Source organism: Metopolophium dirhodum, chromosome 3 (genome assembly GCF_019925205.1).
Source record: "Metopolophium dirhodum isolate CAU chromosome 3, ASM1992520v1, whole genome shotgun sequence".
Lineage (NCBI taxonomy): Eukaryota > Metazoa > Arthropoda > Insecta > Hemiptera > Aphididae > Metopolophium > Metopolophium dirhodum.
In genome coordinates this window covers 39077877-39093264 of record NC_083562.1, presented here as the reverse complement: position 1 = coordinate 39093264, position 15388 = coordinate 39077877, and the positions used below count along the sequence as shown (strand labels likewise).

General features: G+C 32.2%; 1 protein-coding gene across 5 annotated transcripts in view; it reads right to left on the bottom strand.

Moving 5' to 3' along the window:
- The window catches only part of LOC132940129 (jmjC domain-containing histone demethylation protein 1), a 36471-nt gene that overhangs the window by 8305 nt on the left and 12778 nt on the right, over nucleotides 1–15388 (bottom strand). For 4 of the 5 annotated variants that reach the window (XM_061007553.1, XM_061007551.1, XM_061007552.1 and 1 more), the window contains exons 2-13: nucleotides 9600–9750; nucleotides 9411–9536; nucleotides 8857–9029; nucleotides 8434–8634; nucleotides 8106–8375; nucleotides 7896–8045; nucleotides 7645–7836; nucleotides 7323–7553; nucleotides 7091–7252; nucleotides 6924–7013; nucleotides 6753–6842; nucleotides 6564–6686 (exon numbers count right to left, since the gene is read on the bottom strand). In XM_061007553.1, coding sequence (XP_060863536.1) covers nucleotides 6564–6686; nucleotides 6753–6842; nucleotides 6924–7013; nucleotides 7091–7252; nucleotides 7323–7553; nucleotides 7645–7836; nucleotides 7896–8045; nucleotides 8106–8375; nucleotides 8434–8634; nucleotides 8857–9029; nucleotides 9411–9536; nucleotides 9600–9750 — 1959 coding nt within the window. Of the gene's footprint in view, nucleotides 1–21; nucleotides 2017–6563; nucleotides 6687–6752; nucleotides 6843–6923; nucleotides 7014–7090; nucleotides 7253–7322; nucleotides 7554–7644; nucleotides 7837–7895; nucleotides 8046–8105; nucleotides 8376–8433; nucleotides 8635–8856; nucleotides 9030–9410; nucleotides 9537–9599; nucleotides 9751–15388 lie in introns of those variants that run through there. The other variant, XM_061007554.1, reaches the window with a different exon arrangement.

The following is a 15388-nucleotide window of genomic DNA, read 5'->3' as shown; positions in this document are numbered from 1 at the left end:
GTAATACAAACAAAACTTCAGTCTTTTTTTTTCAAATTTTATGGTTTATAAATAATAAAAATTAAGTAAAATTGTGATGACGTTTTATTGAACGTAGAAAAAAAAAATACAAATGCCATAAAGGTCTAAATTAGTCGGAAATAGAATAATATTGTAAATTAAATGAGCATGAACCCGTGAAGAGATTGTCTTTCGTCGATAAACGTCGTATTTACATATTAGTACGTACGCGAAGTAAAAAAAAATTCTTACAAAACCGTGCCCGGTCAACCGCGAGTTTGGCAGTCCAAACACATGGGAACGACAAGGTCGTGTACAACCCGAATAATACTATCGGACACTAAACCGGAAACAAATAATAATAAACCATTAATATATTTATATATATATTATACGAAAAACAAAACGAAATCCCCCTTTTCTCGTTTAGAGCGGCGTATTGGAATTTGGATTGAAAAAAACTGACAACACAACATATTAATATTAGAAAAAAAATTGCTATAAAAATATACAATTATACATTATTACTACTACTAATGTCGTTACGCGCCGGAGTGTTCGTCCGTCGTCGTCGTCATCATCGTCACGACGATGGTGGTTCCGGTCGCATGATTGACGCGACGTCCGCACTATAAAACTATAATGACTAAATCATCGACGCACGTACTACCACTCCTGCGTGCGACACTCTTAACTACTGCTTCCCGTCGAATCGCGTCTTCCGGTCGACGTGACCGGCGACGGCGGCATGGGTGACTTGATCAGCAATCTGGTCTCGGAGGCCGAGAACCGGTCGTTGGCCACAAGGAACTTGTTGATGGCCACCATGGTGATCTTGGGCGTCTGCTTCAAGTCCAATCGGCGCAGAGCCGTGCACTTGAGCAGGTGGTCGAGCGAAGCGTCAGTAACGGCCAAGCAACCAGACAGGTCGAGCACCTCGAGCGTGGACACGGCATTGCCGACGGGCGTGGTGAGCTGCGCGATCCCGGCATCCGTGATCCGGTAGTTCTGAGACAGGTCCAGCTCGACCAGGCTAGGCGCGTACTGCACCACGTACCTGAGCGACACGTCACCAATGTCCACGCCGGCCAGCTTCAGAGTGCGCAGGTTCCGGAACCGCGCCCGGTTGGTGTTGTCGTTGGACGACGATCGCGAGTCGGACGGCGGCGACAGTACATCTCGGAGCGAAGCGTCCGTCATGCCGGTTACGTAACTCAGGTCGAGCGCGGCCAGCGACGGCGGCACCACGCTGCTGCTGCGCAGCGCCGTCACGCCGCTCCACGAGCAGCCCTGCAGCGACAGAACCTTGAGTCGCGTCAGCTTGGCGATCATCCATTCCAGCTGCCGCTTGGCGATTGCAGTCCAGTCCATCAGAAGCACCTCAGGTTGCCGCTTCACCACGCCAGCCAAGCACGACGCCGTCAGCCGCTTGCCGGTCACGTCCAGCTTGCGCCACAGCGACGGGTCCATGGACATTGCAGACCAAGCGCGGCATACCAGCGCGCACTTGGCCAGCTCGGCGGGCGTCAGGTACTCGAACACCGGCAGCATGCACGCCGCGTCCCCGCAGTAATTACTGTTGCTGTTGTGGTGGTGATTGTGATGGTTATTGTTATGCTGCTGGTAGCCGTTCACGTTCCCACCGCCTTGAGACTGTCCGCCGACTTGAGACTTTTGTCCACTAGACTGAGACTTATGCCCGCCACCTTTGGTCGGTTTCGACACGTAAGACTGTTTCTTAAGCACGTTGCAGTGTTTGCCCGAACCGCCGGACAGTTGGCTGGCCAGCTGCTTGCGTAAATCGATCTTGCGCGATGCCTGTGGCGGTGGAGCTGACGGCAGCTCCGCAATTGTTGGGGTGACGACGACGGTGGCGGCGGGCGTGGAGGTGGTGGTTATGTTGGTGGTTGTGGTGGTGGTGGTGGTGGTGGTGGTGTTGTTGTACGTTGACATATGGGCCTCCTCGACTTTGACAGAACGATTTAACATTTTCATAGAATGCTCTTCCATCCATCTCTATAAAAAAATATCAAACGAAATATTGTGTTTACTTTAAAAAAAAATTTACTATATAGTGAACTCGTAAAAATTCGAAATCCGAAAATTCAAAAACGGTTTATATTTTATATTACATATTATTATAAAGACGGCTCGGCAAACTACGCGCGGTACGTGGTGTGGTGGCAGTGGCGGTGGTGACAGAATTCTGATAAAAGATACGTCAAGTCAAATATCGATAGGGAATGGAATAAACACAACGAAGACAATTTTTTTTTAAATTTAAAAAACACGCGACGATAATACGTTTTTGAAATCGTTTCGAAAAATTCAACTATTTTTTAAACGAACTCGAAAAAAACACAAAATTCAAAACACAAGTCAACGTACAACAATACCTCCTGTAAGTATAGCATTTGAACTTTTAACACCAAACGCTAGTTTCAAAAAAAAAGCACGATTTTTATCGATTTTACGCACCAAACTTGATAACCATTACCGCGCAATACCTCGTTTAATCGTAACTCTTAAGTGATAGATTCGCGCGAGCTTTCTGACTTACTTGTAATATTCGTCCGCTTCCGACGACTTATAAATTGAATAAGTGACAATTTCGTGCACAATTTTGCAATTGCATAAGTAAATGTTAAAACCAGTTAACGAGGCAATTGGATTAGGCATAATGCATAAAACAGTTCAATAGCAAAACAAAAAATTAAGTTAAAATATATTATGTACAAAGACATTTCGTGTTCTTCTTGATGTGCATTAATGAAGTGACATTTTATTATATTATAATTTATAACCCAAACTGCATCGTAGAAAACAGTCAAGACACCAAGCTATTGTTAAATCATGCACAAGACGTTTTGGTGATAAAAAAAATGTAGGCGATAAAGGATAAAACGAGGAAAATAATTTGGTTTATTTTATTTTACAATTTATTAGTTCACAATGAAGGAAAGAATAAAAAAAATGAATAAAATAATATATAACATTTTATAGGTCATAATAAAGTTAATTATTCATTGAATAGTATGACCCAAAAAATATGTTGAATGGATAGCAAAACAAATTAAGCTCTATTAACTTTCAGAATTTTATCAATTAAATTAATTAATAACTAAAAATAAATAACAACTTAAATATCATTAAATGGTACAACTGGGAAATGGTAATCTAAATTAGTAAACAAGAAAATATGTAGTATAAAATTACAAATTCACAAGTGAATGTGATTAGAATAATTATTAATCATGTAATCCCCAGTGCCCATAAAAAAATCAGAAAATGCTACATTATAGAAATGTCAAACTTAACCGGCTTTGCTTATTTCAGCAAAAGATTGTGTTTAATTAATATTATAGATTTAAAAACAATAATGATAACCAATTACAATTATTGAAATAAGATTCTGAGCAGAGCTTGGATTTGTAGTTTTAAGGAACTCAAAAATAATTTAACATAGTAATTAAAAAGTATTTATAAAAGTGAATATACAAAATGGTATGTTATTTGAAATGAAAAGTAAAATATTGGTAACACCTAAAACTGCAATTCTATAAAAAAATCCAAAAATCATAAATTATAATACACCATGATGACATATTACAATGTTTCTGGACTTATGATGAAATTCCCAAATAATAAATTTTAAAATATGTAATTTATTTTCAAAATTCTATACTACAAACTAATCTGAGGTATTATAGAACTGTAGAATAGTTATATTGTTTTTATTAAAATAACTGCAAATAATATGTGTATCACTATCCTTTTGTAGTTCTATTTTTCTTTACCTTTATTAAATATTTAAAACACATCTTAAAACAACCTTCTTTAATAAATAAAGATGGGTCTAAACTTGGACTATTTACTATAATTGAATTCTATCAGTATCCATAATATATAGTTAATATAAAAATAACTTTAAAAACAAGTACAGAGTTCTCACAGAATCTATAATAGAAATAAATTGTACAACTATAATTCATACTTTGAAAATAATATATTATGTTAAATTATACAATTAATGGTATAATAGAGGAATACTTGGAAAAAAATGTAATTAACAATATCAATATAAATATAAATATAAATCAAAATAATAATTATTTTTTAAAGAAAATGACAATTAAGTAACTCATAAAAAAAGTTAAGCAATATAATAATAAAAAAAAATTCATACAATACTTTTTTAATACCTGGTCAGTATCCATTTAATATTACAAAACACACAAGCAGTGAAAACTAGTTTATAAGACAGCACACAACGATTTTCAAGAAGTGTCTACCAATGGTGAAGTTATTAAAGCATTATTTTACAAATCTGCACATCCAGATGAACGCCAGTTGGTAAGTGAAACTCTAGCCTAATAGTGTAAATAATATAAGAACACAATATTTCAGTAAAAATTACGTGCATCAATTTATTAACATTTATTGACTCAGGTTTTAAGTCAAATAGAACAGTATTATATCGGGAGGGGAATAATTCAAAATATTAATAATATTATTTTACTTGAAAATGAATTATATGTTTGGTTTATGGTGTGTTTACTTTTCAATGTTATATACATAGTATAGTGAATTAAAATGTGGTTAGATGCCTACCTTTCAGTAACAGAAATCAACAACACCAATCTAATGAAAATTATAAAAATATTTAAGTATAATGTGAAAGCCATTTTTGTACAATTGTAAAAATTAGTAAAACTGTTTATTATAAATGATAATGAAAAACAGTGACACCAACCTTAAAGAACTTTTATGTAAATGAAACTTTTTTTTTACAATTTAACATTATGATATGAATAATGAAAACAGTCATTTTTAATTTAGATTTGAATTTGTAGTTGTTAATATTAAATTAACTAAATTCCACATAGAACAATAAAAAAACAATTAAGAGGACACCTCACCCGCATATGTTGCATCCGTCTTTCAAGTGTGTAACATGGCAAATTGTACGCTCAGCAGAAAACGAGTAGCTCCGTTAATTTAAAAATTGACCTCTTAAAAAATGTAAAGATAAGATTATTATCTAGGTAATCTCATGAGCTTTTTATTATATTTAAATTTTAAAACGAGTTATGAGTATTTGGAAATTGTTGGAAATCTGTTTGTACATCTTAAAATACTTATAAACTCACTTTAAAATTAAAATATAAAAAAGCCAATGATGTTGACAAAATAATAATCTTACCTATAGACTTTATAACAGATCAATTCACTCTAATTTTCTAAACTAACAGAGCTATACGTGTTCTGCTGAGCGTACAATTTGCTATGTTATGCACTTGTAAGACAGAGACGACATATGCGGGCGAGGTGTCCTCTTAAGTAAATTTAAAATAATTTCAATAACAAATGAAATTATTGCTAACCTATTTCCTCAGATTAAAGGAGAAAAAGGTAAATCGTATTCAGAAATGTGATCAGAAGTTGTAAAAAAGTATGACTGCTAGCTGTGCAAGCTGTTTGTCAGAATTGGCCCATTAAAAGAAAGGCATTTAATATTATTTCAACCATATTACTCCAACAATATAAAGTTTATATTATTAAATTTATTTTTAATGTTATTATATCTTGTATGCAATGTACCACAAAACTTTAGTGTCGTATACTACCTACCATAAATTATAATTCATACAAAGCAAAGATCTCCAATCTATAATTTATTTTTTTTGTTGCAATTAATTGTTAATTATCAAGATTAATATCAGATTACAATAATACTCATCAAGTTTATGACGCTAGGTATGAGTACACAATTTTGTACATAGTATTTTATATGTATATGAGACTAAATAAACTTTGATTTTGGATATTAAATTAAGTATGGAAAGGAATATGTTAAATTGTCAACTTAATATTTATTAGATTGGTAGCGAACAGTAAGTTAATACATTAAAAGAAAAAAATGTTAAAAGTTTTCAGTAATAACATTAAAACGCCTAAAAAAAAAATAGGAATTTCAAGAGAATTTAACAATGATGAATATATTATTGCAATATATATTACTATCAGCAATAAAATTATGTTGTATCTATAAAAAAGTAACCATAAAATTAATTGGTAGGTAGCACACATGCACGCAACAGATTTTGGAAGGCTGTACGTAACATACAAGACTAGTATCATTTTCATTAATATAATTTATCATCATACCATTTTATTTCCAAATCAAGGTAGTAGTATCTATAATTCTATCTAAAATGCATAATTTTTTAAACAAAATTTAATGACCTTTATTATATTTATTAATAGTTCCATAAAAAACTAATTTTAGCAACTCATTTTAAAACAAATAAATTTAATTGATATTAAATCACATTTTATTTACAAGTATGTATAATATTAGGAACTGTTAGATTTTTACCAGTTTTGTTAAAATATTTTATTAAACTTTGTATTTTATTTTACATTAGTTTTATTTGTTAAAAAAACATGCTTCTTGAATAAAAAAAAAGCAATACCAACATACAGTAAAAATGTATGATCCACTAATTAAAAATATATTTTAAAAGCCGTGTATTAAAGTTAATGAAGAAAAATATATTTACCGTTGAAGGCAAAGGTGGCGATCGTTCCGTTAATAAGTTTTCTTTTTTCTCAATTTTCAGTCTTTTATTAGAAACGTTGTCTCCATCACTTTCAGAATTTGTATCACTGTAGTCTTCTTCGTCCTAAAATTCATTTTTTTCTGAATAAATAAAATTGTTTTAAATTTTGAAATATTAATTTTTGCTTACTTTACAACGTTTTTGTGGAGTAGCGTCATTGCTACTGACAGAAGTTCTACGGATATCTGATGATTTTTGTCTAGCACGAAAATGGCGAGGCTACAACATTAAAATAGTATTTAAAATATTAACAAATTTAAAATCACTTACAATATAATTAAAATCTATAATTGTATTTACCTTGCTTTCTTTTCCTTCCTTACAACATTTGGGACATTCCCAGCTATTAGGCAGATCTTCATTATAAGTACCATTATTAGTATATATGGGCTAAAAAGAATGCAATTTATAATTTTAATTAATGTTAATAATCTGAAGTCTGAAGTTATTATAATAATTGTTTTTACTTGTTTTAATAAGCAGTCAGGATGTACAATTTCAAAGCATACACTACACTCCATAAGTTGGCTAGGAGTATCTTTAGCGGCTTTCTGTATAGGAATAATAATTTGTTGACCCCAGCCGTCCAATGAACAAATCCCACAAGCTGCGGTTATTGGTAACATTGGCTATAACATTTAAAAATACATCAGATTCAGATCCTGAATATTAATTATATTATTTAGTTTAATAACGTACCTGCAAGCATTGACGCATCACACAAGTCTGTTTAGCGCGACCAGGTCCACCAAACTTTACCATGTCTCTGCAGAATGAACATTCTCCACAGTCTGCTTGTTTACAAGCTTCACATTTTTTACATCTTGTACGTCTTCTTCTAGGCCCTCCTGCGCCAGAAGCTGTTTTTCGTGAAGTTTTTACTTTGGCGTTCATATCACCAGCTGTCTTATAAAACCTCCTTTCCCTTTCCTATAAAAATAAAAAGCATTATTATGATAATATTATAATTAGCATTTTAATACAATTACTGTATTAATAGTAGTTATTATTAATATCATACTTTATCTCCTTGAATTTTAAGAATTGGCTTTCCACTTATAGCATATTCAGGTATATCATTCTTATGTTTGTTTATCACAATGGCCACATTTCTTATCAACTCAATAGCATCTTTGATCAGAGGAGGAACATTTTTTTTATTCGGTGGCAAAATATGCAGGTATTTTACTATTGCTTTTATTCCATGGAGCTCCTGTACAAATATTAAAAACCGATAATTTTAATCTTCATCTTTATATTTCAGTATTTTACCTGTTTAGTGAAATGTATATGCTCATCTGGCGAAGGTGAAGTCTCAACGCCTTCTGAAAGATGAGATTTACCCAAATCACAATAGACATAACGCTCCAGAACATACCACAGCATTTCGGTAAAAAACGGATATCTAAACTTTTGAGGTACCTAAAATTTTTTTTATATTAGTTAGTCTCAATATATCAGTACACGTTTTATTATACTGACCTTGGTGGATTCTTCTACTTCTGCGACCCGAAGCTGTTTCTCAATACCAAAAGAGTGCAAAAAGTTGCCTCCAAATACTAATGAGTCTTTGGGAGTATAAACGGCATGAATCCAACCAGTAGGTATGAAGAATGTATCTCCAGCATTCAATGACACACGTCCACATTGTTCAACTGTATCTCCAAAAAATATATCACCTTGTTTACCAGACAGTATCCATTGTTCATACAATTTTATGTTTTGTTCAGTTGGTGGTATTAACCAAAAAACCTTAAAATTAATATTAATTAAACAATTATTTGATAAATAAAAAATAGACAATTTCTACCTTGCTTCCTTTAAGTATATGATACCAAACTGATGTGCCACCAAAATCAATATGAAAATCAGTGTAACAGCCTTTAACAGACATCAAACAATACTTTTGAACTTTTGGATACATCATATCATCTATGACATTTGTTGATTCTGTTTGACTCTCTTTCAAATGCTTAGGCCAAACACAATCGACCCAATCCAATTCTCGTACCTACATTTAAAAACAAACCTATTTATAATTGAATGTAGTTATATTTATAATATATTTATTAAGCAGAGTAAGTACAACAAAAGCATATTTATAAAAAAAAAATAATTATCAAATATTCTCATTTGAAAATAAATTAATATTAATAAAATAATAATAATGTTCAGCATTATAAATGGTTGTTTTTTTAAAATTAAGTAGTTGATAATATGAAGTAATATTTACAATATTTGGACGCTTAATATAGTTTTCTAGTTTGGTGTGACTGAATTCAAGTGAAATGACATTTAAAAGTTTATCTTTCACCGGTTCTTCATAATACTTGGTCCATTCTTTCATAGTCATTTCGAAATTCTTTTGTGTGTTAACATCCATTACATCTAACATTCTTCTTGAACCTAAATAAAAAAGTAAATAAATTATAGTAAAATATAAATGGGTAAGAATATTAAAAAAAAAAATATTTAACTGAATTTGGGTGTATCTAAATGTTTAAATTAATGCTTTATAAATTTACGAAATATTGAAGTAACAAAAGAAAAATTAAAAATACTTAATTTATTTTCTTTAGGTAGGCAGTAGGTACCTAACCTATATCAAAATTATAACAAACTCAAATATACCAACATATTTTATCATTTCCGTGTATAGTAATTGCATAAATAGATAAATAATTTTAAATAAATTAATAAAAATCATGAACAATTGCTTCCCTGACTCAAATTAAAATATAAACTATAACTATTCATTAGGTAACTAATTTAAAACATTACACTTACCAACACATGTGCGAACATCATTCACAGAAAAATTAGGGCTTGGGACATGTAATCCAAGACCTGTTTTATCCTTAAATAATAATGGTATTACGAAACCATGTTTCTGAAGGTATGAAATTGTAAAATCTAAAAAAAAATATTGAAAAAATAAAATAAATGTATTATTAATTTAAACTGTAAAAATCATACCTTTTCCATCCATCTGTTTACTAAAGTTGTGATTCAAATAACGTGTGGAATCAAGCTTTTCTTGTAAACTGAAGGATCGTACACCTTCAATTTCTTCTTCGTCGCCATATGCCCAGTCTTCTGAATATGTTTTCTTTTCTTTACGTGTTCTCTGTAAAACATGAATTAAAAATTTTAAATGTTTGACAATTAATAGTTTAATAATGTTTGATTTTATATTGATAAATTGCGATCCTTAAAAGACAAATGTTTTTATTTTACGTTTGATCTTAATATTATTATATTTGAGGACAAATTAATTTTAGATTGCTGTTGTCATCAATAGTGCTTGTTGTCAATGAATACAAATTTGTATAGAAAGAGATGACTACCTAACATAAAGCTAATATTTGCTATTTATTAAAAATAGAACAACACTGTAGTCTTTGTTATTATATCTATATATTTTTAATTTAATATTTAATAATTTTGTTAAGAAAGCGTAATTTTGAATTTTTATATTTCATGTAAAATTGCATTATGTTTTTGCATATTTAACATATTTTCTTGGCACATTCAATTCAAACAGTATTTATTGTATTTTTTTTTTTTATATAAGAACATTTGACAAAGCCAGAATACAGCAAAATGTAAACTATGATCTCTAAATAAAAAATATACAATTTTTTTTATAGGAACAATACTTTATGAAAAAGCTCATGGATTACACTTTTTATCTTTAAAAGATTGAATATTACGCTGTGGAATATATGTATATTGCACACAATAGTAAATATTATTTTGCATGTAACAATATTAATAATGGAAACTATACAGTTTATAGGTTCAATGTTTTACTTATTGATGATTTATATTATAATAGGTAATTACTAATCAAACATTTTTGGAAAAACGGAACTCCATTGATATGTTACATAAACAAGTCTATTGCACATATATGGTCTCTATCCAGTGACGGTAATATATTCGATATAATATTTTAGTTTGCATACTTTTTAATCACCATCTCTACACGATACTATTTTTAAAAGTGTTCAGATCATCGGAATAAATCGTTGTAGTACATTAAATGTTAATTCAAAGTTTAGAAATAGAAGGTGGCCCGTGCTACAGATAGCCGCGGTTAAGGTATGTACAAAAATTGATGGCAAAAAATAAAGATAAATAGGGTCACCCGGTTAGAGGTTTTGCCAACAGAGGTGACCCCGAAAAATTGATATTCGGTGTTCTGATCGGAATTTGGCGCAGTGTAAACACGTTTAAAAGGTAATAATCTGACAATACGTAGGTATAATACACAGAATATAACGCTAGTGGCGTCATCGGAAATCGCCGGGGGGGTACAACATTTGAAAATGACATCGCCGCCGATTAGAATTTAAAAAAATGAAAAGCACATATCAATATGTATCATTCGACGCGAACAAAATAATAATTCATTAACACGAGTGGACGGCACCAGTCACCACTGTTGTGCACGGTTTGGATTTCCGAAAAACGCGAGTCCCGCGCCGGTTGAAGAATTTAAAATCATTCATCGCGAGATTGCCAAACAACGGTTGAAGCTCGACCAAAAACGCACGACAGCGTGCACACACAATATATATGACGCGACAAAAATGCGACGCGCACACCCACCCACACTTACGGGTCGTTACTATTATTATAGAATTGATGTAATACACTTGAGTGATAAAAAAAAATTTCAGATAATACGATCGGCCGGACGTGAGACAGACGAAAATCGAATCGTATTCGATATCAGAAAACTACGCCAAACATTGGAGGGGGAGGGTCATGGTTATAAAACGATAAAATAATAGGGCGGTTTGGGCGAGTTAGGGCAAATTTTTAAAAAATGTAATATATTTGGGCAATTTAGAACAATGCGTTTGGGCGAGTGATTTTAAAACATTGTAATGTGTCTGGGCGATCTTTTTTAATACCCTGGGATTCTGTACTTTATCAATCCATTTTGAGACCCGAGTTGTTCATGAATTCCACGGGTATGAACAAAAGTGGATTGTTTTTTTTGGGTGTGCGAATTGAAATTATTGAAAATCGAGTAAAAATATTATTAAAATTAAAATAATATGTAAGTTAAATAATATAAGTGTGTGTATTTCAAAATTGAAATTATGTGTCATATTTAGATTGATGTAAAATTCCCAATAGTTTTTTTTTTTTTTATTTTTATAGCTTTTAGTACACAACTATTATAGCTCAACAATTATGTAGTATGTGGATATATATATGCCGACAATATTACGAGATAATTATAAATATCTAACATGATAACAATATAATGCCAATAGATTTTATAATATATTATTTTTATCTTAATCTTTACGAACTTATAATTTTATATTTTATGTTGTATCATATTCGCTCAAACACATTACAACAAGACACTCGCCCAAACACATTACTTTTATTTCGTGGGTAAAAAGGTAATTCGCCCAAAATAATACAATAGTAAAATATAATGGAGAATTTTTATTGCCGGTCCGTCGTTAGTGGATACGACTAAAACACGTTTATTATATGGAGGGTGGAGGAGTAGGCTATCGCGATCGGATAGTATTATAGGGTTTTCGATCGACAATGACGACGACGGTGTATCCTCCTCAACTGCAACAGTCATCATCACACGAGACGTAGTGTTATCGTCGTGTATGCGCGGCATTATTTTACTCGTCACGGCGAAGGAAATCGCAGCTCACTACGTCACGTACACCGCCGCGTTCCACGCAGACTGCCACACACGCACACACACCCGGTGGACGCGACTGCAGCAGAGAGCGCGCGCGGCGGCAGCAGGCTGAAAGGTCTCTCGTCGTGTCTGGCTGGCGAACAAACAAACAAAAAATCGCACTACAGAAAAAGCGTGCAATAATAATTACCCTCGACGACGTTTGTTGTGTGATAATAATTAAATATTATATAAAACGCGACGGACCGGCAGTTTTTTTTTTTTTTTTTCACCAGCTTTCCACCTGCACAATATTATTACGTAAAAAATACTATACCTACGACGCCCGAAACAACTTCGGAATTATTATCGTAACGGGAACCGTACACGCCATACAGGTATTATAATTTTATTATGATTTTAATATTTATTTGGTTTGCACGGTGTTAGGTACAGAACGCGCGCGCGGATGAGTGTTTTCACGACGAACAATCGCGCAGCAGTTTTGTTACGGTAGCGCAGTGGTAGGTACACATCATCTTCCTCCGTGTGTTTGGGTTGATTTCGTTCATTTTTTTTTTTAAATATATTTAAAATAGAACCAATGCGAACGGTGGTCGGATTGCGTGTCGGATTCGTCGTTTGTCGGCACAATATAATATTATATATATACGCTGCTCACTGTAGAGTGAACACAGGTTGTTTAAATAAAATATGTTCACGCGAGACTTTAACTAGGAATACCGTAGTGGCAAAAATCTCTACGGGTTGGATGTACGAAAAACAGAGTAATAATAATATCGTTTAAACTCGTTAGGAGGGCATGCTACAAAAAGTTGTTTTAACGTTATGTTAGGAATTTAGGATATATACCTACACAATTACATAAGCTCTAAACCATAACATAAAAATAATTATTATGGGTGAAATGTGATGAGGTTGACAACATAGACCAGATAAAATAATTCATCAGTAAATTTAAATTTCATTTTGAGTTTGTAAAGGCTATTATCAACTAGTGTCTAAAGGCTACTATCAAACTCGACTCATTCGAACGTAATGCTCTGGAGAAGTGTTAGCGAAACCATCAGTTGTTTTAATGTTGCAATGGTCTTTGTTTTAACTTGACATCGTCTATCAAGCTTAAGTTTACAAGACTTGCGTGCTACCATTCGTCAAGATGGTCGTTTAATGATATTATGATGAAACCGTGCGCTTAACCCACTTACTTTTAGTTCCTCGGGGATTTAATATTCTGTTATGATAATATATTTTCCAAGATTTTCATTACAGACTTTATCAGCACAATGTACGATAATATAACGAGGAGCAAAATATCATTGAGTTAAATGTACAAAATTATTTCACTTCTTCAAAGCATATAATTCATTGTTTGAACACCCGGGAAGGGGGAACGGCGTGATGTTAATGTTGTTAACGTTTAACACAATTTGGTCACAACCATAACATAAAAATGATTATAATAGGTATAATATGACAATGCTAACACAACAATATAGTCTACAATTATAATTCATCACTTTTTTATTTCGGTTTTTTTGTCTAAAGGCTACTATCAAACTCGACTCATTCGAACGTTATGCTCTGGAGTAGTGTTAGCGAAACCATCAGTTGTTTTAATGTTGCAATGATATCTGTTTAAAACTTTACACCATGCTGTTAAGTTTTAGGTTTATTAGACCTTGCGTGCTACCTTAGTTGACTTGGGAAAATTCTATCAAAATTATTTCACTTCTTCCAACACAGAATTCATCTTTAAACCTCTGGAGATAGAGCAACGTGATATTAAATATTGTTATACACAACCGTAACATAAAAATAATTATAATAGGTAAAATGTTGTGATGAGGCTGAAAACAACACATAGACTACAAACATTCACTCCTTAATTTTATTTCAGTTTTTTATGTCTAAAGGCTACTATCAAACTCGACTCATTCGAACGTTATGCTCTGGAGTAGTGTTAGCGAAACCATCAGTTGTTTTAATGTTGCAATTATATCTGTTATAAACTTAACACCATCCTGTTAAGTTTTAAGTTTATTAGACCTTGCGTGGTACAATTCTCTCATCTACTTTTAGTTGATTTGGAAAAATTCTATAGCAGTAAATTATATATTTTCGAAAATATTCAGTACCTACATTGGTAAATTATATATTTTCGAAAAAATTCAGTACCTACATAGGTAAATTATAAATTTTCGAAAATATTCAGTACCTACATATTCAGCACAATTTACGATATACTAATTATAAGCTAACTATATACGAGTATCAAAATACCATTGTGTTCTATGTACAATATTATTTCACTCCTTCCTAACACAGAATTCATCTCTAAGCCTCTGGAGGTGGAGAACGTGATATTAAATGTTGTTTTGACACAACCATAACATAAAAATTATTATAATAAATCAAATTTTGTGATGAGGCTAAAAACAACATAGACTACAAAAATTCACCACTTAATTTTATTTCAGTTTTTTATGTCTAAAGGCTACTATCAAACTCGACTCATTCGAACGTTATGCTCTGGAGTAGTGTTAGCGAAACCATCAGTTGTTTTAATGTTGCAATGATATCTGTTGAAAACTTAACACCATCTTGTTAAGTTTTAAATTTATTAGACCTTGCTACAATTTGGTCATCTACTATTAGTTAACTTGGGAAACTTCTATAGCTAACTTCTATAGCGATAAATGATATATTTTTCGAAGATGTTCAGTACCTACTTAATCAGCACAATGTACGCTATATAGGTATAGGTATTAGTAGGTACTAACTATAAGATAGCTAGATAACCTAACTACGAGTTTTAAAATATCATGTGTTCTATACTTCTAGGTACAAAATTATTTCAGTAAATTTAAATTTCATTTCGAATTCGTATGTCTAAAGGCTACTATCAAACTCGACTCATTCGAACGTTATGTTCTGGAGTAGTGTTAGCGAAACCATCAGTTGTTTTAATTTTGCAATGATAACTGTTTAAACTTGATCCAACCAGTCAAGCTTATGTTAATAATACCTTGCTTGATACAATGGAATTCGTGAACATAGTCATAACGATGTAATG